The sequence below is a fragment of the Rattus norvegicus genome, chromosome 2 (genome assembly GCF_036323735.1).
Source record: "Rattus norvegicus strain BN/NHsdMcwi chromosome 2, GRCr8, whole genome shotgun sequence".
NCBI lineage: Eukaryota > Metazoa > Chordata > Mammalia > Rodentia > Muridae > Rattus > Rattus norvegicus.
The window spans coordinates 7,451,093-7,474,503 of NC_086020.1; the positions used below are offsets into that span (position 1 = coordinate 7,451,093).

A 23,411-nucleotide genomic window follows, 5' to 3' on the forward strand; every position below is an offset into this window, starting at 1 on the left:
TTTCCGGGCAAACATCCCCCTCCCCCCTCCCCTTCCTTATGGGTGTACCCCTCCCAACCCTCCCCCCATTGCCGCCCTCCCCCCATAGACTAGTTCACTGGGGGTTCAGTCTTAGCAGGACCCAGGGCTTCCCCTTCCACTGGTGCTCTTACTAGGATATTCATTGCTACCTATGGGGTCAGAGTCCAGGGTCAGTCCATGTATAGTCTTTAGGTAGTGGCTTAGTCCCTGGAAGCTCTGGTTGCTTGGCATTGTTGTACTTTTGGGGTCTCGAGCCCCTTCAAGCTCTTCCAGTTCTTTCTCTGATTCCTTCAATAGGGGACCTATTCTCAGTTCAGTGGTTTGCTGCTGGCATTCGCCTCTGTATTTGCTGTATTCTGGCTGTGTCTCTCAGGAGCGATCTACATCCGGCTCCTGTCAATCTGCACTTCTTTGCTTCATCCATCTTGTCTAATTGGGTGGCTGTATATGTATGGGCCACATGTGGGGCAGGCTCTGAATGGGTGTTCCTTCAGTCTCTGTTTTAATCTTTGCCTCTCCCTTCCCTGCCAAGGGTATTCTTTTTCCTCATTTAAAGAAGGAGTGAAGCATTCACATTTTGATCATCCGTCTTGAGTTTCGTTTGTTCTAGGGATCTAGGGTAATTCAAGCATTTGGGCTAATAGCCACTTATCAATGAGTGCATACCATGTATGTCTTTCTGTGATTGGGTTAGCTCACTCAGGATGATATTTTCCAGTTCCAACCATTTGCCTACGAATTTCATAAACTCGTTTTTGATAGCTGAGTAATATTCCATTGTGTAGATGTACCACATTTTCTGTATCCATTCCTCTGTTGAAGGGCATCTGGGTTCTTTCCATTTTCTGGCTATTATAAATAAGGCTGCGATGAACATAGTGGAGCACGTGTCTCTTTTATATGTTGAGGCATCTTTTGGGTATATGCCCAAGAGAGGTATAGCTGGATCCTCAGGCAGTTCAATGTCCAATTTTCTGAGGAACCTCCAGACTGATTTCCAGAATGGTTTTACCAGTCTGCAATCCCACCAACAATGGAGGAGTGTTCCTCTTTCTCCACATCCTCGCCAGCATCTGCTGTCACCTGAGTTTTTGATCTTAGCCAATCGCACTGGTGTGAGGTGAAATCTCAGGGTTGTTTTGATTTGCATTTCCCTTATGACTAAAGATGTTGAACATTTCTTTAGGTGTTTCTCAGCCATTCGGCATTCCTCAGCTGTGAATTCTTTGTTTAGCTCTGAACCCCATTTTTTAATAGGGTTATTTGTTTCTTTCCTCAGTGTCTTGAAGTTCTTATTGTACAGATCTTTTACTTGCTTGGTTAAAGTCACACCGAGGTACTTTATATTATTTGGGTCTATTATGAAGGGTGTCGTTTCCCTAATTTCTTTCTCGGCTTGTTTCTCTTTTGTATAGAGGAAGGCAACTGATTTATTTGAGTTAATTTTATATGCAGCCACTTTGCTGAAGTTGTTTATCAGCTTTAGTAGTTCTCTGGTGGAACTTTTGGGATCACTTAAATATACTATCATGTCATCTGCAAATAGTGATATTTTGACCTCTTCTTTTCCGATCTGTATCCCTTTGATCTCCTTTTGTTGTCTGATTGCTCTGGCTAGAACCTCTAAGAACTATATTGAATAAGTAGGGAGAGAGTGGGCAGCCTTGTCTAGTCCCTGATTTTAGTGGGATTGCTTCAAGTTTCTCTCCATTTAGTTTAATGTTAGCAACTGGTTTGCTGTATATGGCTTTTACCTTGTTTAGGTATAGGCCTTGAATTCCTATTCTTTCCAGGACTTTTATCATGAAGGGGTGTTGAATTTTGTCAAATGCTTTCTCAGCATCTAATGAAATGATCATGTGGTTCTGTTCTTTCAGTTTGTTTATATAATGGATCACGTTGATGGTTTTCCGTATATTAAACCATCCCTGCATGCCTGGGATGAAGCCTACTTGATCATGGTGGATGATTGTTTTGATGTGCTCTTGAATTCGGTTTGCCAGAATTTTGTTGAGTATTTTTGCGTCGATATTCATAAGGGAAATTTGTCTGAAGTTCTCTTTCTTTGTTGTGTCTTTGTGTGGTTTAGGTATACGAGTAATTGTGGCTTCGTAGAAGGAATTCGGTAGGGCTCCATCTGTTTCAATTTTGTAGAATAGTTTGGATAATATTGGTATGAGGTCTTCTATGAAGGTTTGATAGAATTCTGCACTAAACCCGTCTGGACCTGGACTCTTTTTGGTTGGGAGACCTTTAATGACTGCTTCTATTTCCTTAGGTGTTATGGGGTTGTTTAACTGGTTTATCTGTTCCTGATTTAACTTCGATACCTGGTATCTGTCTAGGAAATTGTCCATTTCCTGAAGATTTTCAAATTTTGTTGAATATAGGTTTTTATAGTAAGATCTGATGATTTTTTGAATTTCCTCTGAATCTGTAGTTATGTCTCCCTTTTCATTTCTGATTTTGTTAATTTGGACGCACTCTCTGTGTCCTGTCGTTAGTCTGGCTAAGGGTTTATCTATCTTGTTGATTTTCTCAAAGAACCAACTTTTGGTTCTGTTGATTCTTTCTATGCTCCTTTTTGTTTCTACTTGGTTGATTTCAGCTCTGAGTTTGATTATTTCCTGCCTTCTGCTCCTCCTGGGTGTATTTGCTTCTTTTTGTTCTAGAGCTTTTAGGTGTGCTGTCAAGCTGCTGACATATGCTCTTTCCTGTTTCTTTCTGCAGGCACTCAGCGCTATGAGTTTTCCTCTTAGCACAGCTTTCATTGTGTCCCATAAGTTTGAGTATGTTGTATCTTCATTTTCATTAAATTCTAAAAAGTTTTTAATTTCTTTCTTTATTTCTTCCTTGACCAGGTTATCATTGAGTAGAGCATTGTTCAATTTCCACGTATATGTGGGCATTCTTCCGTTATTGTTATTGAAGACCAGTTTTAGGCCGTGGTGGTCCGATAGCAGGCATGGGATTATTTCTATCTTTCTGTACCTGTTGAGGCCCGTTTTTTGACCAATTATATGGTCAATTTTGGAGAAAGTACCATGAGGAGCTGAGAAGAAGGTATCTCCTTTTGCTTTAGGATAGAATGTTCTATAAATATCCGTTAAGTCCATTTGGCTCATGACTTCTCTTAGTCTGTCGACATCACTGTTTAATTTCTGTTTCCATGATCTGTCCATTGATGAGAGTGGGGTGTTGAAATCTCCCACTATTATTGTGTGAGGTGCAATGTGTGTTTTGAGCTTTAGTAAGGTTTCTTTTACATATGTAGGTGCCCTTGTATTTGGGGCATAGATATTTAGGATTGAGAGTTCATCTTGGTTGATTTTTCCTTTGATGAATATGAAGTGTCCTTCCTTATCTTTTTTGATGACTTTTAGTTGGAAATTGATTTTATTTGATATTAGAATGGCTACTCCAGCTTGCTTCTTCTGACCATTTGCTTGGAAAGTTGTTTTCCAGCCTTTCACTCTGAGGTAGTGTCTGTCTTTGTCTCTGAGGTGTGTTTCCTGTAGGCAGCAGAATGCAGGGTCCTCGTTGCGTATCCAGTTTGTTAATCTATGTCTTTTTATTGGGGAGTTGAGGCCATTGATGTTGAGAGATATTAAGGAATAGTGATTATTGCTTCCTGTTATATTCATATTTGGATGTGAGGTTATGTTTGTGTGCTTTCATTCTCTTTGTTTTGTTGCCAAGACGATTAGTTTCTTGCTTCTTCTAGGGTGTAGCTTGCCTCCTTATGTTGGGCTTTACCATTTATTATCCTTTGTAGTGCTGGATTTGTAGAAAGATATTGTGTAAATTTGGTTTTGTCATGGAATATCTTGGTTTCTCCATCAATGTTAATTGAGAGTTTTGCTGGATACAGTAACCTGGGCTGGCATTTGTGTTCTCTTAGGGTCTGTATGACATCAGTCCAGGATCTTCTGGCCTTCATAGTTTCTGGCGAGAAGTCTGGTGTGATTCTGATAGGTCTCCCTTTATATGTTACTTGACCTTTTTCCCTTACTGCTTTTAATATTCTTTCTTTATTTTGTGCGTTTGGTGTTTTGACAATTATGTGACGGGAGGTGTGTCTTTTCTGGTCCAATCTATTTGGAGTTCTGTAGGCTTCTTTTATGCCTATGGGTATCTCTTTTTTTAGGTTAGGGAAGTTTTCTTCTATGATTTTGTTGAAGATATTTACTGGTCCTTTGAGCTGGGAGTCTTCACTCTCTTCTATACCTATTATCCTTAGGTTTGATCTTCTCATTGAGTCCTGGATTTCCTGTATGTTTTGGACCAGTAGCTTTTTCCGTTTTACATTATCTTTGACAGTTGAGTCAATGATTTCTATGGAATCTTCTGCTCCTGAGATTCTCTCTTCCATCTCTTGTATTCTGTTGGTGAAGCTTGTATCTACAGCTCCTTGTCTCTTCTTTTGGTTTTCTATATCCAGGGTTGTTTCCATGTGTTCTTTCTTGATTGCTTCTATTTCCATTTTTAATTCCTCCACCTGTTTGTGTTTTCCTGGAATTCTTTCAGGGATTTTTGCATTTCCTCTCTATAGGCTTCTGCTTGTTTGTGTTTTCCTGCATTTCTCTAAGGGAGTTCTTTATGTCTTTCTTGAAGTCCTCCATCATCATGATCAAATGTGATTTAAAATCTAGATCTTGGTTTTCTGGTTTGTTTGGATAATCAGTTTGCTTTGGTGGGAGAGTTGTGCTCCGATGATGCCATGTAGTCTTGGTTTCTTTTGCTTGGGTTCCTGCGCTGCCTCTTGCCATCACGTTGTCTCCCGTGTTACCTTGTTCTGCCTTTTCTGACAGTGGTTAGATCGTCCTATAGGCCTGTGTGTCAGGAGTGCTGTAGACCTGTTTTCCTGTTCTCTTTCTGCCAGTTATGGGCACTGAGTGTTCTGCTTTCAGGCATGTAGTCTTTCCTGTCTACTGGTCTTCAGGTGTTCCTGTGGGCATGTGTCTTGAGTCCACCAGGCAGGTCACTTGGAACAGAAAAGTTGGTCTTACCTCTGGTCTCAGACCTGGAGTCATTTCGTTTATCCAGGTTTCAGCTCTCTGTGAGGGCAGCAACCAGAAGGGCCTGCCCCTCCTTTGCTAGGGACCCTGTGCACAGGGGGCTTAGAGTGCTAGGCACTTTCCTCTAGAGTCAGAAATGTGGGCAGAGAGTGGTCTCCTCTGGCTTCCCAGGTTTGTCTGCCCCTCTGAAGGTCTAGCTCTTCCTCCCATGGGATTTGGGTGCAGGGAACTGTTTGACCGGGTCCCTTCAGATCTGGGCATTGTCTGGACCGCAGCACTGAGTGTCCCTATCTTCCTGTTCCCAGAGGCCCTATACAGTTTCCTCTTGGGCCAGGCATGTGGGCAAGAGTGGCTAGTACTGGTGGTCTCTCCTGCCCTGCAGTCTCAGGAGTGCCCACCTGTCTGGGTGGTAAGCTCTTTCTCCCATGGGGTTTTTGAGCAAGGAGCTGTGGGCCGGGATCAGCGAGGTTCGGGTCCTAGCTAGAAACCTTATTTATTCTTTTCTTATATAAATTAATACTTTTTTATTTTAATAGATTTATTTGTTTACATTTCAAATGTTATTCCCTTTCCTGGTTTCCTGGACAGAAGCTCCCTATTCCATCTCCCTTCCTTTCTTCTATAAGGGTGTTCCCTTCCCCATCCAACCCCCTTATCCCCCCTGACATTTTCCTACACTGGGGTTTCCAGCCTTGGGGGACTCCTACTTGGGGCTTCTACTTCCATTTGTGCCCAAGAAGGAGGATGGCCATTTTTACTATGTTAATTCTACCAAGCCATGATCATGGGAGATATCTCCACTATATAAACAACCTCAATGAAAAACAAATCACGTGATCATCTCATTAGGTGCTGAAAAAGCATTTGACAAAATACAATACCCCTACATGGTAAAAGTATTGGAGAGATCAGGAATTCAAGGCCCATACATAAACTTAATAAAAGCAATACACAACAAACCAACATCCAATATCAAATTAAGTGGAAAGATACTTGAACAATCCCGCTAAAATCAAGGACAAGGCTGCCCACTCTATCCATATCTATGTAATATAGTACTTGAAATTCTAGCTAGAGCAATAAGACAAGGAGATCAAGGGGATACAAATTGGCAAAGAAGAAGTCAAGGTATCACTATTTGTAGATGACTGGATAGTATACATAAGCAATCACAAAAATTCAACCAGAGAACTTCTACAGCTGGTAAACAACTTGAAAGTTGCTGGATATAAAATTAACTTAAACAGATCAGTAGCCTTCCTTCCTTTATACAAATGATAAATGCGCTAAGCAAAACATTAGAGAAACAACGTCCTTCATGGTAGTCACAAATAATATAAACTATATTGGGGTAACTCTAACCAAACAAGTGAAAGATATATATGACAAGAACTTCAAGTCTCTCAATAAAGAAATCAACGAAGACTTCTTTTTTAATTTTTTTTTTGAGCTTTTAAACTTTTCAGATGTCTTTTTTTTTTTTTAACATTTTTTTTTTTTTATTAACTTGAGTATTTCTTATATACATTTCGAGTGTTATTCCCTTTCCCGGTTTCCGGGCAAACATCCCCCTCCCCCCTCCCCTTCCTTATGGGTGTACCCCTCCCAACCCTCCCCCCATTGCCGCCCTCCCCCCATAGACTAGTTCACTGGGGGTTCAGTCTTAGCAGGACCCAGGGCTTCCCCTTCCACTGGTGCTCTTACTAGGATATTCATTGCTACCTATGGGGTCAGAGTCCAGGGTCAGTCCATGTATAGTCTTTAGGTAGTGGCTTAGTCCCTGGAAGCTCTGGTTGCTTGGCATTGTTGTACTTTTGGGGTCTCGAGCCCCTTCAAGCTCTTCCAGTTCTTTCTCTGATTCCTTCAATAGGGGACCTATTCTCAGTTCAGTGGTTTGCTGCTGGCATTCGCCTCTGTATTTGCTGTATTCTGGCTGTGTCTCTCAGGAGCGATCTACATCCGGCTCCTGTCAATCTGCACTTCTTTGCTTCATCCATCTTGTCTAATTGGGTGGCTGTATATGTATGGGCCACATGTGGGGCAGGCTCTGAATGGGTGTTCCTTCAGTCTCTGTTTTAATCTTTGCCTCTCCCTTCCCTGCCAAGGGTATTCTTTTTCCTCATTTAAAGAAGGAGTGAAGCATTCACATTTTGATCATCCGTCTTGAGTTTCGTTTGTTCTAGGGATCTAGGGTAATTCAAGCATTTGGGCTAATAGCCACTTATCAATGAGTGCATACCATGTATGTCTTTCTGTGATTGGGTTAGCTCACTCAGGATGATATTTTCCAGTTCCAACCATTTGCCTACGAATTTCATAAACTCGTTTTTGATAGCTGAGTAATATTCCATTGTGTAGATGTACCACATTTTCTGTATCCATTCCTCTGTTGAAGGGCATCTGGGTTCTTTCCATTTTCTGGCTATTATAAATAAGGCTGCGATGAACATAGTGGAGCACGTGTCTCTTTTATATGTTGAGGCATCTTTTGGGTATATGCCCAAGAGAGGTATAGCTGGATCCTCAGGCAGTTCAATGTCCAATTTTCTGAGGAACCTCCAGACTGATTTCCAGAATGGTTTTACCAGTCTGCAATCCCACCAACAATGGAGGAGTGTTCCTCTTTCTCCACATCCTCGCCAGCATCTGCTGTCACCTGAGTTTTTGATCTTAGCCAATCGCACTGGTGTGAGGTGAAATCTCAGGGTTGTTTTGATTTGCATTTCCCTTATGACTAAAGATGTTGAACATTTCTTTAGGTGTTTCTCAGCCATTCGGCATTCCTCAGCTGTGAATTCTTTGTTTAGCTCTGAACCCCATTTTTTAATAGGGTTATTTGTTTCTTTCCTCAGTGTCTTGAAGTTCTTATTGTACAGATCTTTTACTTGCTTGGTTAAAGTCACACCGAGGTACTTTATATTATTTGGGTCTATTATGAAGGGTGTCGTTTCCCTAATTTCTTTCTCGGCTTGTTTCTCTTTTGTATAGAGGAAGGCAACTGATTTATTTGAGTTAATTTTATATGCAGCCACTTTGCTGAAGTTGTTTATCAGCTTTAGTAGTTCTCTGGTGGAACTTTTGGGATCACTTAAATATACTATCATGTCATCTGCAAATAGTGATATTTTGACCTCTTCTTTTCCGATCTGTATCCCTTTGATCTCCTTTTGTTGTCTGATTGCTCTGGCTAGAACCTCTAAGAACTATATTGAATAAGTAGGGAGAGAGTGGGCAGCCTTGTCTAGTCCCTGATTTTAGTGGGATTGCTTCAAGTTTCTCTCCATTTAGTTTAATGTTAGCAACTGGTTTGCTGTATATGGCTTTTACCTTGTTTAGGTATAGGCCTTGAATTCCTATTCTTTCCAGGACTTTTATCATGAAGGGGTGTTGAATTTTGTCAAATGCTTTCTCAGCATCTAATGAAATGATCATGTGGTTCTGTTCTTTCAGTTTGTTTATATAATGGATCACGTTGATGGTTTTCCGTATATTAAACCATCCCTGCATGCCTGGGATGAAGCCTACTTGATCATGGTGGATGATTGTTTTGATGTGCTCTTGAATTCGGTTTGCCAGAATTTTGTTGAGTATTTTTGCGTCGATATTCATAAGGGAAATTTGTCTGAAGTTCTCTTTCTTTGTTGTGTCTTTGTGTGGTTTAGGTATACGAGTAATTGTGGCTTCGTAGAAGGAATTCGGTAGGGCTCCATCTGTTTCAATTTTGTAGAATAGTTTGGATAATATTGGTATGAGGTCTTCTATGAAGGTTTGATAGAATTCTGCACTAAACCCGTCTGGACCTGGACTCTTTTTGGTTGGGAGACCTTTAATGACTGCTTCTATTTCCTTAGGTGTTATGGGGTTGTTTAACTGGTTTATCTGTTCCTGATTTAACTTCGATACCTGGTATCTGTCTAGGAAATTGTCCATTTCCTGAAGATTTTCAAATTTTGTTGAATATAGGTTTTTATAGTAAGATCTGATGATTTTTTGAATTTCCTCTGAATCTGTAGTTATGTCTCCCTTTTCATTTCTGATTTTGTTAATTTGGACGCACTCTCTGTGTCCTGTCGTTAGTCTGGCTAAGGGTTTATCTATCTTGTTGATTTTCTCAAAGAACCAACTTTTGGTTCTGTTGATTCTTTCTATGCTCCTTTTTGTTTCTACTTGGTTGATTTCAGCTCTGAGTTTGATTATTTCCTGCCTTCTGCTCCTCCTGGGTGTATTTGCTTCTTTTTGTTCTAGAGCTTTTAGGTGTGCTGTCAAGCTGCTGACATATGCTCTTTCCTGTTTCTTTCTGCAGGCACTCAGCGCTATGAGTTTTCCTCTTAGCACAGCTTTCATTGTGTCCCATAAGTTTGAGTATGTTGTATCTTCATTTTCATTAAATTCTAAAAAGTTTTTAATTTCTTTCTTTATTTCTTCCTTGACCAGGTTATCATTGAGTAGAGCATTGTTCAATTTCCACGTATATGTGGGCATTCTTCCGTTATTGTTATTGAAGACCAGTTTTAGGCCGTGGTGGTCCGATAGCAGGCATGGGATTATTTCTATCTTTCTGTACCTGTTGAGGCCCGTTTTTTGACCAATTATATGGTCAATTTTGGAGAAAGTACCATGAGGAGCTGAGAAGAAGGTATCTCCTTTTGCTTTAGGATAGAATGTTCTATAAATATCCGTTAAGTCCATTTGGCTCATGACTTCTCTTAGTCTGTCGACATCACTGTTTAATTTCTGTTTCCATGATCTGTCCATTGATGAGAGTGGGGTGTTGAAATCTCCCACTATTATTGTGTGAGGTGCAATGTGTGTTTTGAGCTTTAGTAAGGTTTCTTTTACATATGTAGGTGCCCTTGTATTTGGGGCATAGATATTTAGGATTGAGAGTTCATCTTGGTTGATTTTTCCTTTGATGAATATGAAGTGTCCTTCCTTATCTTTTTTGATGACTTTTAGTTGGAAATTGATTTTATTTGATATTAGAATGGCTACTCCAGCTTGCTTCTTCTGACCATTTGCTTGGAAAGTTGTTTTCCAGCCTTTGACTCTGAGGTAGTGTCTGTCTTTGTCTCTGAGGTGTGTTTCCTGTAGGCAGCAGAATGCAGGGTCCTCGTTGCGTATCCAGTTTGTTAATCTATGTCTTTTTATTGGGGAGTTGAGGCCATTGATGTTGAGAGATATTAAGGAATAGTGATTATTGCTTCCTGTTATATTCATATTTGGATGTGAGGTTATGTTTGTGTGCTTTCATTCTCTTTGTTTTGTTGCCAAGACGATTAGTTTCTTGCTTCTTCTAGGGTGTAGCTTGCCTCCTTATGTTGGGCTTTACCATTTATTATCCTTTGTAGTGCTGGATTTGTAGAAAGATATTGTGTAAATTTGGTTTTGTCATGGAATATCTTGGTTTCTCCATCAATGTTAATTGAGAGTTTTGCTGGATACAGTAACCTGGGCTGGCATTTGTGTTCTCTTAGGGTCTGTATGACATCAGTCCAGGATCTTCTGGCCTTCATAGTTTCTGGCGAGAAGTCTGGTGTGATTCTGATAGGTCTCCCTTTATATGTTACTTGACCTTTTTCCCTTACTGCTTTTAATATTCTTTCTTTATTTTGTGCGTTTGGTGTTTTGACAATTATGTGACGGGAGGTGTGTCTTTTCTGGTCCAATCTATTTGGAGTTCTGTAGGCTTCTTTTATGCCTATGGGTATCTCTTTTTTTAGGTTAGGGAAGTTTTCTTCTATGATTTTGTTGAAGATATTTACTGGTCCTTTGAGCTGGGAGTCTTCACTCTCTTCTATACCTATTATCCTTAGGTTTGATCTTCTCATTGAGTCCTGGATTTCCTGTATGTTTTGGACCAGTAGCTTTTTCCGTTTTACATTATCTTTGACAGTTGAGTCAATGATTTCTATGGAATCTTCTGCTCCTGAGATTCTCTCTTCCATCTCTTGTATTCTGTTGGTGAAGCTTGTATCTACAGCTCCTTGTCTCTTCTTTTGGTTTTCTATATCCAGGGTTGTTTCCATGTGTTCTTTCTTGATTGCTTCTATTTCCATTTTTAATTCCTTCAACTGTTTGTGTTTTCCTGGAATTCTTTCAGGGATTTTTGCGATTCCTCTCTGTAGGCTTCTACTTGTTTATTAATGTTTTCCTGTGTTTCCCTAAGTGTGTTCATGTCTTTCTTGAAGTCCTCCAGCATCATGATCAAATATGATTTTGAAACTAGATCTTGCTTTTCTGGTGTGTTTGGATATTCCATGTTTGTTTTGGTGGGAGAATTGGGCTCCGATGATGGCATGTAGTCTTGGTTTCTGTTGCTTGGGTTCCTGCGCTTGCCTCTCGCCATCAGATTATCTCTAGTGTTACTTTGTTCTGCTATTTCTGACCGTGGCTAGACTGTCCTATAAGCCTGTGTGTCAGGAGTGCTGTAGACCTGTTTTCCTCTCTTTCAGTCAGTTATGGGGACAGAGTGTTCTGCTTTCAGGCGTGTAGTTCTTTCTCTCTACAGGTCTTCAGCTGTTCCTGTGGGCCTGTGTCTTGAGTTCACCAGGCAGCTTTCTTGCAGCAGAAAATTTGGTCTTACCTGTGGTCCTGAGGCTCAAGTTCGCTCGTGGGGTGCTGCCCAGGGGCTCTCTGCAGAGGTAGCAACCAGGAAGACCTGTGCCGCCCCTTCCGGGAGCTTCAGTGCACCAGGGTTCCAGATGGTCTTTGGCTTTTTCCTCTGGCGTCCGAGATGTGCGTGCAGGGAGCAGTCTCTTCTGGTTTCCCAGGCTTGTCTGCCTCTCTGAAGGTTTAGCTCTCCCTCCCACGGGATTTGGGTGCAGAGAACTGTTTATCCGGTCTGTTTCTTTCAGGTTCCGGCGGTGTCTCAGGCAGGTGTCCTGCCGCTCCTGGGCCCTCCCCCATGGGAGCCCAGAGGCCTTATACAGTTTCCTCTTGGGCCAGGGATGTGGGCAGGGGTGAGCAGTGTTGGTGGTCTCTTCCGCTCTGCAGCCTCAGGAGTGCCCACGTGACCAGGCGGTTGGGTCTCTCTCTCACCGGGTCTGGAAGCAGAGAGCTGCTGCGGGCCGGGATCCGCGGGTGTGGGACTTTCGGTAAACACAGAACGTGCCCGGTCCTAGAGAAATTCTGCTTCCGTGTGTCCCAAGCTCACCAGGCAGCTTTCTTGCAGCAGAAAATTTGGTCTTACCTGTGGTCCCGAGGCTCAGGTTCGCTCGTGGGGTGCTGCCCAGGGGCTCTCTGCAGAGGCAGCAACCAGGAAGACCTGTGCCGCCCCTTCTGGGAGCTTCAGTGCACCAGGGTTCCATATGGTCTTTGGCTTTTTCCTCTGGCGTCCGAGATGTGTGTGCAGGGAGCAGTCTCTTCTGGTTTCCCAGGCTTGTCTCTCTTTTTTAATTTTTAAAGGATAAATTTTTAGGGTGCAGCATTGTAAATCCTCTCTCCTTTGTTAAAATTTTAAGTATTTTGATTTATTCTCCTTTTCTATAGTTTCTGAAGAGATGTTGGATATGGTCTTATCTTTCTCTCTCTCTCTCTCTTTTCCAGCTTTTTCGTAGAGTTTTGCCTTAACTTTAATTTTCTGTGGTTTGAAGGTACCATAACTGGATATAGGTTTGGGTTTTTGCTTCTGCCTGGTGTTCATCTTTCTGAGTGTCCTCTGTGTTTCCTGGTTGGTGCTTGTGTCTAGTGTTAAGCTGGGGACATTCTCAGTCATCATAGTTCTAAATATGTTCCCTTCTGCTTCTTCTGGTATTCAATTAGGTCTATTTAGGTCTTTTGTAGTTGTCCCATGGTTCTTGGAACGTCCCTTCTGTTGCATTCAGTATGTTTTCTTGTTGCTTTACTGTTTGAGTGATTTCAGTGGAGATACCTGAAATTCAGAAATTATTTTCTCAACAATCTGTCAATAATCATGAACACTTGGTTTCGTTAATAGGTTTGTTTTCTTTTCTATCTCTTGTTGTTTCTCAGTTTTTCAGAATTTACATTGCTCATTTCTTTTATGTTGTCTCCTTAATTAATGGAGTTTTTTTTTACAATATTAATCATAGCTAATAATTCCTGCATTCCTGCTGTACTCCAGCATCTCTGTATTACTGACTCCAGTCCTGAAGCTTGGTCTGTTCTACAAAATGTATCTTTTACATTTGAATCTCCTTTCCTTTATAGTCTTGTGGTGGTTAATGTAGCTGCTGTAAGCCTTTGGTGGTGTGGTGTAAGGTGGCATACAGAATACATTCTGTGGCCTTGTGTTCTCAGTCTTGTTGAGCCAGGATCTCTGATCTGTGAGCATCACTATGCTTCTTTCTCTGCCCTTCACCCTCGCTTTGGCAGAATAGGCTCCCTACAGTGGGCTTGAACTGCATACTTTTTGTCTTCTACACAGGACGCCTTTAGTGGAAGGAAATTAAATTCCCCATCTTTTGCTAGTAAATAACAGACTACTAACTGGGAAATTCTTAAATATTTGCAAACTACATAGCGCACTTCCTTATAACCTAGTTCAAATAACAAGTCCTGAGCAATATTAGGAAATATGCTTCAATGAGTTAAAGTCTGCAGTGTGTGAGCACTGTAGAACATGACTGAAGCAGAGCTTAGAGGAGATGTGTCATACTAACGGTTACATTGGGAATGGAGCACAGCTACCCTCAAACTAATGATGTCAGCTGCTGTCTTAGGAATCTAAAAACAAAAGGTAAGTTAAGCCCAAAATAAGATGAATAAAGAAATGGCAAAGATAAGATAGGAATCTGCTAGATAAGACAAAGAAAAAGACAGTAGAATGGATTTTTTTTTTTAGAAGTACTGCTAATAAATCTGCAGTTACATGAGCTAAGAAAAAGAAGATAGGAAACCAGTCTTTGAATAAAAGCATGTCACTGCAGCTATTAGCATGTCAATAATATTCCAATATCAATCTCTTGTTCTGACATTTGTCAACTCAGAAAAAATAATAAAATTTTTTAAGGTACAAAGTTTGCTTAAGCAGAAATAAATCAATAGCTACATGTCTACTAAAGATATCAAGACTGAAACACCATGAGGGAAACTAAGACCAATGACTCCACTGATGAATTCTGCCAGACATTTATGGAAAAAATGATACCAGTTCTATTTAAGTTTTTCTTAAAAATCAGAGATGAAAATGCTTTTCAATATAATCTGTGAAGCCAGATTTATTCCAGTACAAAAACCAGAGATATTCCAAGAACAAAAAAGGATTGAGCAGTGTCAGCCCTAGCATACATGAGGAAATTCATAACAGAACCTTAGCATTTATATCCAACAACACAAGAAAGATAATGCATTACACTCAGATGTGGTTTTTCCCACGAACTTGAACATGAGTACAGTTAGAGATGCCATTCATGTGAAGTTATAGACCATGAAATCTGCGTGGCGTTTCCAGCAGCAGAGCATAAGGGACTTTGGGTGAGCTGGAGACAGAAATGATTACATTGAGGTGGGAGACAGCTTTTGCTAATGGTGGCCTTGTGTTCTACCTCAGCTGTGACGTTTGTCTGTCAGTGTATGATTTGGAACTCTTCAGAGTGGATGCAGCTACTTTTACTTTAGTTACACTATTGAAATTGTTCATTGTTTTTCAGGGAATTTTCATTGTTTTATACAGGGTATATATTTAATATATCAACCAGAAGTACTAAGGCACTGGGTGTAGTGGTAATTATGAGAGTCCAGAAATGTGACTATGAGTGCAGCCTGGGCTATCTAGACCCTGTCTCTAAGAAAAAGTATGTAAAGTGCACCTGTGAAAATTGTTAGCAAATGTTCTTCTGCTTGAGAGCGCATTACACAAGCAGAAGCCAGTAGAATTGATCTCTCTCTTTTTTTTTTTTTTTTTGCTTTACAGTTAAGGACAAAGAAAATTTGCAAAATTACAACCTGTTGCTTGAAAAGTGGTCTTTTTCACAAGCTGTCACTGGTCTGATTGACACAGGAAAAATATCTGAAGCCGAATCTCTGTGCACAAAGGTACTATTGTGGAATTATACATTGAAATTCATGCATTTTTTTGTCTTATGTAAAACTCTAGCATATAGTACTTAAGGAGTGTAGGGTGGTAGTAATAACAAGCAATATTTATTGGCTACTTACTGCAAGTCAGTCTTTCCATCTAGGATTATTTTTTTCTGGACTTCACAACAATTGGTGATGTATACGTTTATGATTGTCAACCTTTTTATCAATGAGAAAATTCAGTTCTGAAAAATGTTAAGTTTTTGCCCAGGAGCTCTCAGCAGCTAGAAGTGTCTTGCTACTACTGTACTGCTTCTAAAACCTGCATACTCTCTTTGTGTAAGAAATATTGTTTGTTTGTTTACTTATGTATTCATTCGTTCATTCATGTGTGTGAATGTGTATCAGAGTATGAGGAGGTTATAGGGGTATCATATCCTCGTGCTGGAATTATAGTCAGGATGAGCTGCATTGTATGGGTTCTGGGAATTGAACTCCAGTCCTCAACAAAGTCAATAAATGTTTTTAGTCACTGAGCCCTCTTCCTAGCCCCCGCCTGGACTCTGTACAGACCGTTTATTTTGCTTTCTTGTCACTCCCTTTAAAATGCTGGTCTCAAGATTGTGTTCACCTCAGCTCCCTGCACCCAAATCCTGAGGGGAAGGGAGCTGAATTCCTAGAAGTGCAGAAAATCCTGAGACCTCAGGAGAGACCTCCACTTCTGCCTACTTCTGCTCACAGTCCACATAAGAGGAAACTGCATAGTGCCTCTGGATACAGGAATATAGGAACAGATAGCAGCAGGAACCTGCTGGTTTCTGTCTGCACCCAGTACTGAGCTGACCCTGAACTGAACCCGTCCCAAAGCTGGCTGCACCCAATTCCCATTGGAGAGAGAACTGGATCCTCAGAAGTGCGGACATTCCTGAGAACTCAGAGGAGACAACTACTTTCTGCCCATGTTCCTGACCCAAGAGGAAATCACCTAGTGGGGACCTAGGAGGAGTCAGGGGCAGTACCCTTCCGGTTTCTGCCTGTGCCCAGAGCTGAAAGCCATTCTCCAGGAGCAACTACACACTTGAGAGCAGAGGTAAGACCAACTCTTCTGAGCCAGGCAACCCGCCTGGAGGCTTCAGGTCATGTAAACCCAGCAGCAGCTCTCTGGTCCCAGAGAAAACAGGTCTACAGGAGGGTCAAGCCACTGTCAGAGACAGCAAGACAAGCTAACACCAGAGACAGTTTGATGGCAAAAGGCAAGTGCAGGAATGTAAGCAACAGAAACTTGACAGACTACTTGACATCATCAAAACCCAGGTTTCCCACCAGAGCAAATACTGGATATCTAAACACCCCAGAAAAGCAAGATTTAGATTTAAAATCACATTTTATGATGATGATGGATGAATTTAAGAAGGACGTAAATAATTTCCCTAAAGAAATAGAGGGCAACACAAGTAAACAAGTAGAAGCCCTTAAAGAGGAATCACAAAAATCCCTTTAAGAATTACAAGAAAACACAACCAAACAGGTGAAGGGATTGAACAAAACCATTCAGAATTTAAAAATGGACATAGAAACAATAAAGAAAGCACAAGGGGAGACAACCCTGGATATAGAAAACCAAAGGAAGAGACAAGGAGCCATAGATACAAGCATCACCAATAGAATGCAAGAGATAGAAGAGAGAATCTCAAGAGCAGAAGATTCCATAGAAATCGATACAACTGTCAAAGATAATTTAAAACGGAAAAAGATACTGGCCTATAACATACAAGAAATCCAGGACACAATGAGAAGATCAAACCTAAGGATAATAGATAGAGAAGAGAGTGAAGACTCCCAACTCAAAGGATCAGTAAATATCTTCAACAAAATCATAGAAGAAAACTTCCCTAACCTAAAGAAAGAGATGCCCATAAACATACAGGAAGCCTACAAAACTCCAAATAGATTGAATCAGAAAAGAAACTCCTCCTGTCATAATAGTCAAAACACCAAATGCACAAAACAAATAAAGAATATTAAAAGCAGTAAGGGAAAATGTGAATTAACATATAAAGGCAGACCTATCAGAATCACACCAGACTTCTCAACAGAGACTATGAAAGCCAGAAGATCCTGGACTGATGTCATACAGACCCTAAGAGAACACAAATGCCAGCCCAGGTTACTGTATCCAGCAAAGGTCTCAATTCACATAGATGGAGAAACCAAGATATTCCATGACAAAACCAAATTTACACAATATCTTTCTACAAATCCAGACCTACAAAAAATAATAGATGGAAAGTTCCAATACAGGGAAGGAAACTACACCCTATAAAAAGCAAGAAAGTAATCTTCTTGCAAGACACTCAAAAGAAGAGAGACACACAAACATAATTCCTCCTCTAACAACAAAAATAAGATGAAACAACCACTATTCCTTAACATCTCTTAACATCAGTGGATTCAATTGCCCAATAAAGACACAGACTAACAGACTGGACCACATCAAAGTTGACCACATCATCGGTCACAGAACAGGCCTCAACAGATACCAGAAGATGGAAGTAATCCCATGCATCCTCTCAGACCACCATGGACTGAAGCTGCTCTTCAATAACAACAGAAATGACAGAACGCCCACATACACGTGGAAGCTGAACAATGCTCTACTCAATGACAACCTGGTCAAGGAAGAAATAAAGAAAGTAAAGACTTTTTAGAATTTAATGAAAATGAAGGCACAACATACCCAAACTTATGGGACACAATGAAAGCTGTGCTAAGAGGAAAACTCATAGCGCTGAGTGCCTCCAAAAAGAAACAGGAGAGAGCATACATTAGCAGCTTGACAGCACAGCTAAAAGCTCTAGAACAAATACACACAAGAGGAGTAGAAGGCAGGAAATAATCAAACTCAGAGCTGAAATCAACCAAGTAGAAACAAAAAGGACTATACAAAGAGTCAAGAAAACGATGAGCTGGTTCTTTGAGAAAAATCAACAAGATAGATAAACCCTTAAAGTAACCAGAGGGCACAGAGAGTGTATCCAAATTAACAAAATCAGAAATGAAAAGGGAGACATAATAACAGACTCTAAGGAAATTCAAAAAAACATCAGATCCTACTTTAAAAGCCTATATTCAACAAAACTGGAAAATAATATATTTTCTCTTTCTTGTGAAGGATTCTATCTGCTCTACTTCCAGAACAGTGCATTAATTTTATTGTGGATGCTGACTAAGCATAATTTAGCAGTTGTAATGTCTCCTCTGCTAGAATGAGGAATGCTTTATGAGTCTGTCCTTTTCATTTTATAGTTTTAGTCTCTCTTAATAGAAGGCCTTCAAGTATACTTTAGAAATATGTTGAACTGTGATCTCATGAGAAAAAAAATAGATAAGTATTTTCTGAAGAGAAGCAGCACAGAAGAGTTGGAAGTTTGCCAACCTCCAGAGCTGACACTTGAGATGAAAATTCTAATTATTCTTATATGATCATAACATATGTATGTTATGGCACTGTACTTCATAAGTAAATACAAATGTTTCATTAATCATACAGCATGGTATGTTCCACTGAAATAGTAATAGCCTTCACTTTTTACATTTCTTTTTTTTTCTCTTTTTTCACTTTTTACATTTCTTGAGTGAGTTTTATATTTAGAACTTTAATGTAACAGTTGAGAATAAACCGACTCAACAGGGCATATTAAATCTAAACTAAGTGACTCAAGCACTATAACACTATTACTTGGTGAAGGATTATTTAAGTGTATGTATGCTTTGGTATTACTAGGCTGTGTAGTTTTTGTTTAACTTTTATACCTGTTTTTGCTATAGCCAAAAAAAGAAAGGTTTAAATTAAGGGGAATAAAATCTCTCAGCATGGAGCACAGTGTAATTAATTGCCTTTTACTTATTTCAGTTTAGAGCCCATTTTGATATGCTTCTATTTGGGATTTAATTTTTAGAATTTAAAAAGCAACCCCGATCAGCCAGCTGTTATCTTACTGTTGAGACAAGTTCAGTGTACATCACTCCTGGCGTCACAGAAACCCCTCCCAGATGCTGTACTGGAAGAACTGCAAAAAACAGTCATGTCCAACTCAACCTCTGTTCCAGCATGGCAGGTGAGCTCTCTGCTTTCTTATGTGAGTCCTACATCAAAATATGCTGTGAGGCTAGTCGAGGATGCTAGTCCATCTCCATTGAAGTCTTACTGTTAGACGTACTGTCAGTTTCCAAATCTGAAGAGTATTTTAGGAATTTAACATTAGTTTAGGATCTGTTTTCTATAATGTTTTAAGCCATTCTTAATTGTTGATTGTAAATTTCCTCAGATGAAAACAATGGCAGAACCCCATCATTTACTTTGAGTTGATGTAACCGAACTACATGTTCAGTTTTATACTAAGGACACTGTCTTAGTTACTTTTTCTGTTTCTTTGACAGACTACATGATGAAAGCAACATAGAGGAGGAGGTTATGTCAGCTCACAGCTCCAGGATAGTGTGAATGAAAGTGTGTTTTTGAAAGGCTGGTCCCTTGTTGAAAGGCTGGTCCCTTTTTAATGGCACCATTTGGAGATGTTTGAAAAATGTGGCCTTGCAGGAAAAACTGTCTCAGGGTTTGACTTTGAGAGTATGCGGCCTCAGTTCAATTCTGGTTTACTCCCTCTGCTTCCTGTTCCTGTTGCCATGACTGTATTCAGCTGCCACTATCCCTGGCATATTAAAGTCTTATCCCTCAAACTGTACACCAAAATGAATTCCATTCTAAAAGTCAGTTGGCCATGGTGTTTTAGCATAAGAACAGAAAGTAGCTAATACAGACATTGGTACCAGAGTGTGGGCACTTACTTAAAATAAACTGATTGTGGATTCTATAAAGGAATATGGACTTTAGGATTTTGGAACCAGAGAAGTTATTGAATGGTATAAGTAGAGCACACAGGGCCATTCTAGTATGAGCCTGGAAGGCAGAAGTGCTGAAACTGATTCAAAGCCCAGACATGAAGAAATGTCTTCTGTAAGGAAGAGATGATACCAGTTCTATTCCATATTTTCTTAAAAACCAAAGAGATGAAAATGCTTTTGAATATAATCTATGAAACCAGATTTATTCCAATATGAAAATCAGAGACATTCTAAGAACAGAAAAGGACTGAGCAGTGTCAGCTCTAGCATCCATGGGGAAATTCATAACAGAACCTTCGCATTTATATTCAACAACACAAGAAAGATAATGCATTACACTCAGGTGTGGTTTGTCCCACGAACTCGAACATGAGTACAGTTAGAGATGCCATTCATGTGAAGTTATAGACCATGAAATCTGAGTGGCATTTCCAGCAGCAGAGCATAAGAGAGATTTATGGGTGAAACAGTCTTAGCAACTGAGCTAGTGAACATTCAGTTACATTTTTTCAAAGTATCTAGCAGGTTTCTGCCCATGTCCTGAGAACTTGTAGGAGGCAAATGAAAAATTAATCAACTAATTTCATGCACATGTCAATGCTATATAATGTTGAGTCAGTGGAATAGTTATTATTAATTACTCCTTGCAGGGCTACAAAATAAAAAGCAAGTAGACAGAAAGAAATACAAAATGAACAGTTTGGAGAGAAAATGAACCCTAGAAAGCTTAGTGTTACAGCCACAGCATTTGCTAGAAGAGAGGCTCTGGTTATAAAAGAGGTTAGGACCATCAGGGAGACTCCTTCTGCTATATACCCTTCAACAGAAGAAAGGGTAGCAGACCCAGACCCACCTGGCTAAGGTGCTGTATTGCAAAAAGAACATCTGAGGGGGAGCCAGGCCTTGCCCAACAGTATTCAGCATTACAATATATAGCAATCAACCAAACCTCAACACATCTGCACTCTTTAAAGCAAAAGGAGAAGCTGTGATTCTAACTTTTGTCATTTTTATCTAGCTTTAATTAGTTTTGAACTTTATAAAAATGAAATACTTGTATCTAGTTTAATTTAATATTATTTACAAGAGATTCCTTTTGTTGTTACATGTTACCAGAATGTTTCTTCACCTCACTTTGTGGTTATTTTGAGTTATTATATTAGGACAATGAGTATGTTAGATGTCTTATTTTGTTTGGCAGATAAACCCAATCATTTTTCCATATGTGTGTACCAGCTTATATTCATATGAACATTCCATATGCTAGTGTTGTTGATTTTTGTTTCTCTCATATTTTGTTAGATGTGTAAGTAATACTATTTTTCAGTTGTTCTCTCATTTACTTGATGACTAATGATGCTGAACAACTTCTGAAATGCTAGGGACCTTTCAGATAACACTTTTTTTTCTCCCAAGAATTTTTGTTTTAATTGGATATTTTTTATTTACATTTCAAATGTTATTCCCTTTCACGGTTTGCCATTTATAAGCCCCCTGTCTCCTCCCCCTGCTTCTAAAGGGGTGTTCACCCTCCCAAACCACCCTCCCTTGCCACCTCCCTGCCCTTACATTCCCCTACACTGGGGGAGTCCAGCCTTGGCAGGACCAAGGGCTTTTCCTTACATTGTTGCCCAACAAGGCTATCTTCTGCTACATATGCAGCTGGAGTCATGTGTACTCTTTGATTAGTGGTTTAATCCCTGGGAGCTCTGGTTGGTTGGTATTGTTGTTCTTGCAAGGCCCTTCAGCTCTTTCAATCCTTTCTCTAATTCCTCCAATGGGGATCCCGTTCTCAGTTCCGTGGTTGACTGTGAGAATTTGCCTCTGGATTTCTCATATTCTGAAAGAGCCTCTCAGGAGACAGCTCTGGCAAGCTCCTGTCAGCATGCACTTCTTGCCTTCAGCAATATTACTAGGTTTGTTGGCTATACATATATATATATATATGGGCTTGATCTGCAGGTGGGACAGGCTCTGAATGGCCATTCCTTCAGTCTCTGCTCTAAATTTTGACTCCATATCTCCTCCTATGATTATTTTTGTTCTGTCCTTTAAGAAGGACTGAGGCATCCACACTTTGGTCCCTCCTCCTTCTTGAGCTTCATGTGGTCTGTGGATTGTATCTTGGTTAATTCGAGCTTTTGGGCTAATATCCACTTATCAGTGAGTGTACACCATGTGTGTTTTTCTGTGAATGGGTTACCTCACGCAGGATGATATTTTCTAGTTAAATCCATTTGCCTATGAATTTCATGAAGTCATTGTTTTTTATAACTGAGTAGTACTCCATTGTGTACATGTATCACATTTTCTGTATCCATTCCTCTGTTGAAGGGCATCTGGGTTCTTTCCAGCTTCTGGAAAGAACTGCTATGAACATAATGGAGCATGTGTGTTTGTTTTATGCTGGAGCATCTTTTGGGTATATGTCCAGGAGTGGTATAGCTAGGTCATCAGGTAGTACTGCGTGCAATTTTTCCGAGGAACCTCCAGACTGATTACCACAGCAATTGTACCAGTCTGCAATCCCAACAACAATGGAGGAGTGTTCCTCTATCTCCACATCCTCCCCAGCATCTGTTGTCACCTGAGTTTTTATCTTAGCCATTCTGACTGGTGTGAGGTGGAATCTTAGGTTTGTTTTGATTTGCATTTCTCAGATGACTAAGGATGTTGAACATTTCTTTAGGTACTTGTCATATATTCAGTATTCCTCAGCTGAGAATTCTTTGTTTAGCTCTGTACTCCATTTTTTAATAGGGTGTTGGCTCTCTGGAGTCTAACTTCTTGAATTCCTTGTAAATATACCTCTATCGGATACACCTCTATCGGATGTAGGATTGGTAAAAACCTTTTCCCAATCTGTTGGTTGCTGTTTTGTCCTAATGACTGTCCTTTGCCTTACAGAAGCTCTGCAGTTTTATGAGGTCCCATTTGTCAATTCTTGATCTTAGAGCATAAGCCATTGGTGTTCTGTTCAGGAAATTTCTCCAGTGCCCATGTGTTCGAGGCTCTTCCACAATTTTTCTTCTATTAGTTTGAATGTATCTGGTTTAATGTTGAGGCCTTTATCTACTTGGACTTGAGCTTTGTACAAGGCAATAGGAGAGGGTCAATTTTCATTCTTCTACATGCTGACCTCTAGGTGAACCAGCACCATTTGTTTAAAATGCTATCTTTTTTCCATTGGATGATTTTAGCTCCTTTGTCAAAGATCAAGTGACCATAGGTAGGTGAGTTCATTTCTGGGTCTTCAATTCTATTCCACTGATCTACCTGCCTGTTTCTGTACCAAAACCATACAGTTTTTTTTTTATCAATATTGCTTTGTAATATTGCTTGAGGTCGGGGATGATGATTTCCCCAGAAGTTCTTTTATAGTTGAGGATATTGTGGGGTTTTTTTCTTATTCCAAATGAATTTGCAAATTGTTCTTTCTAACTCTATGAAGAATTGAGTTGGACTTTTGATGGGGATTGCACTGAA

General features: G+C 40.1%; 1 protein-coding gene across 13 annotated transcripts in view; it reads left to right on the forward strand.

Annotated features, from left to right (window-relative positions):
* The window catches only part of Skic3 (SKI3 subunit of superkiller complex), a 162,935-nt gene that overhangs the window by 87,676 nt on the left and 51,848 nt on the right, over positions 1–23,411 (forward strand). For all 13 annotated transcript variants that reach the window (XM_063281455.1, XM_063281449.1, XM_063281457.1 and 10 more), the window contains 2 exons: positions 14,914–15,035; positions 18,980–19,138. In XM_063281455.1, the coding sequence (XP_063137525.1) occupies positions 14,914–15,035; positions 18,980–19,138 (281 nt within the window). The remainder of the gene's footprint in view (positions 1–14,913; positions 15,036–18,979; positions 19,139–23,411) is intronic.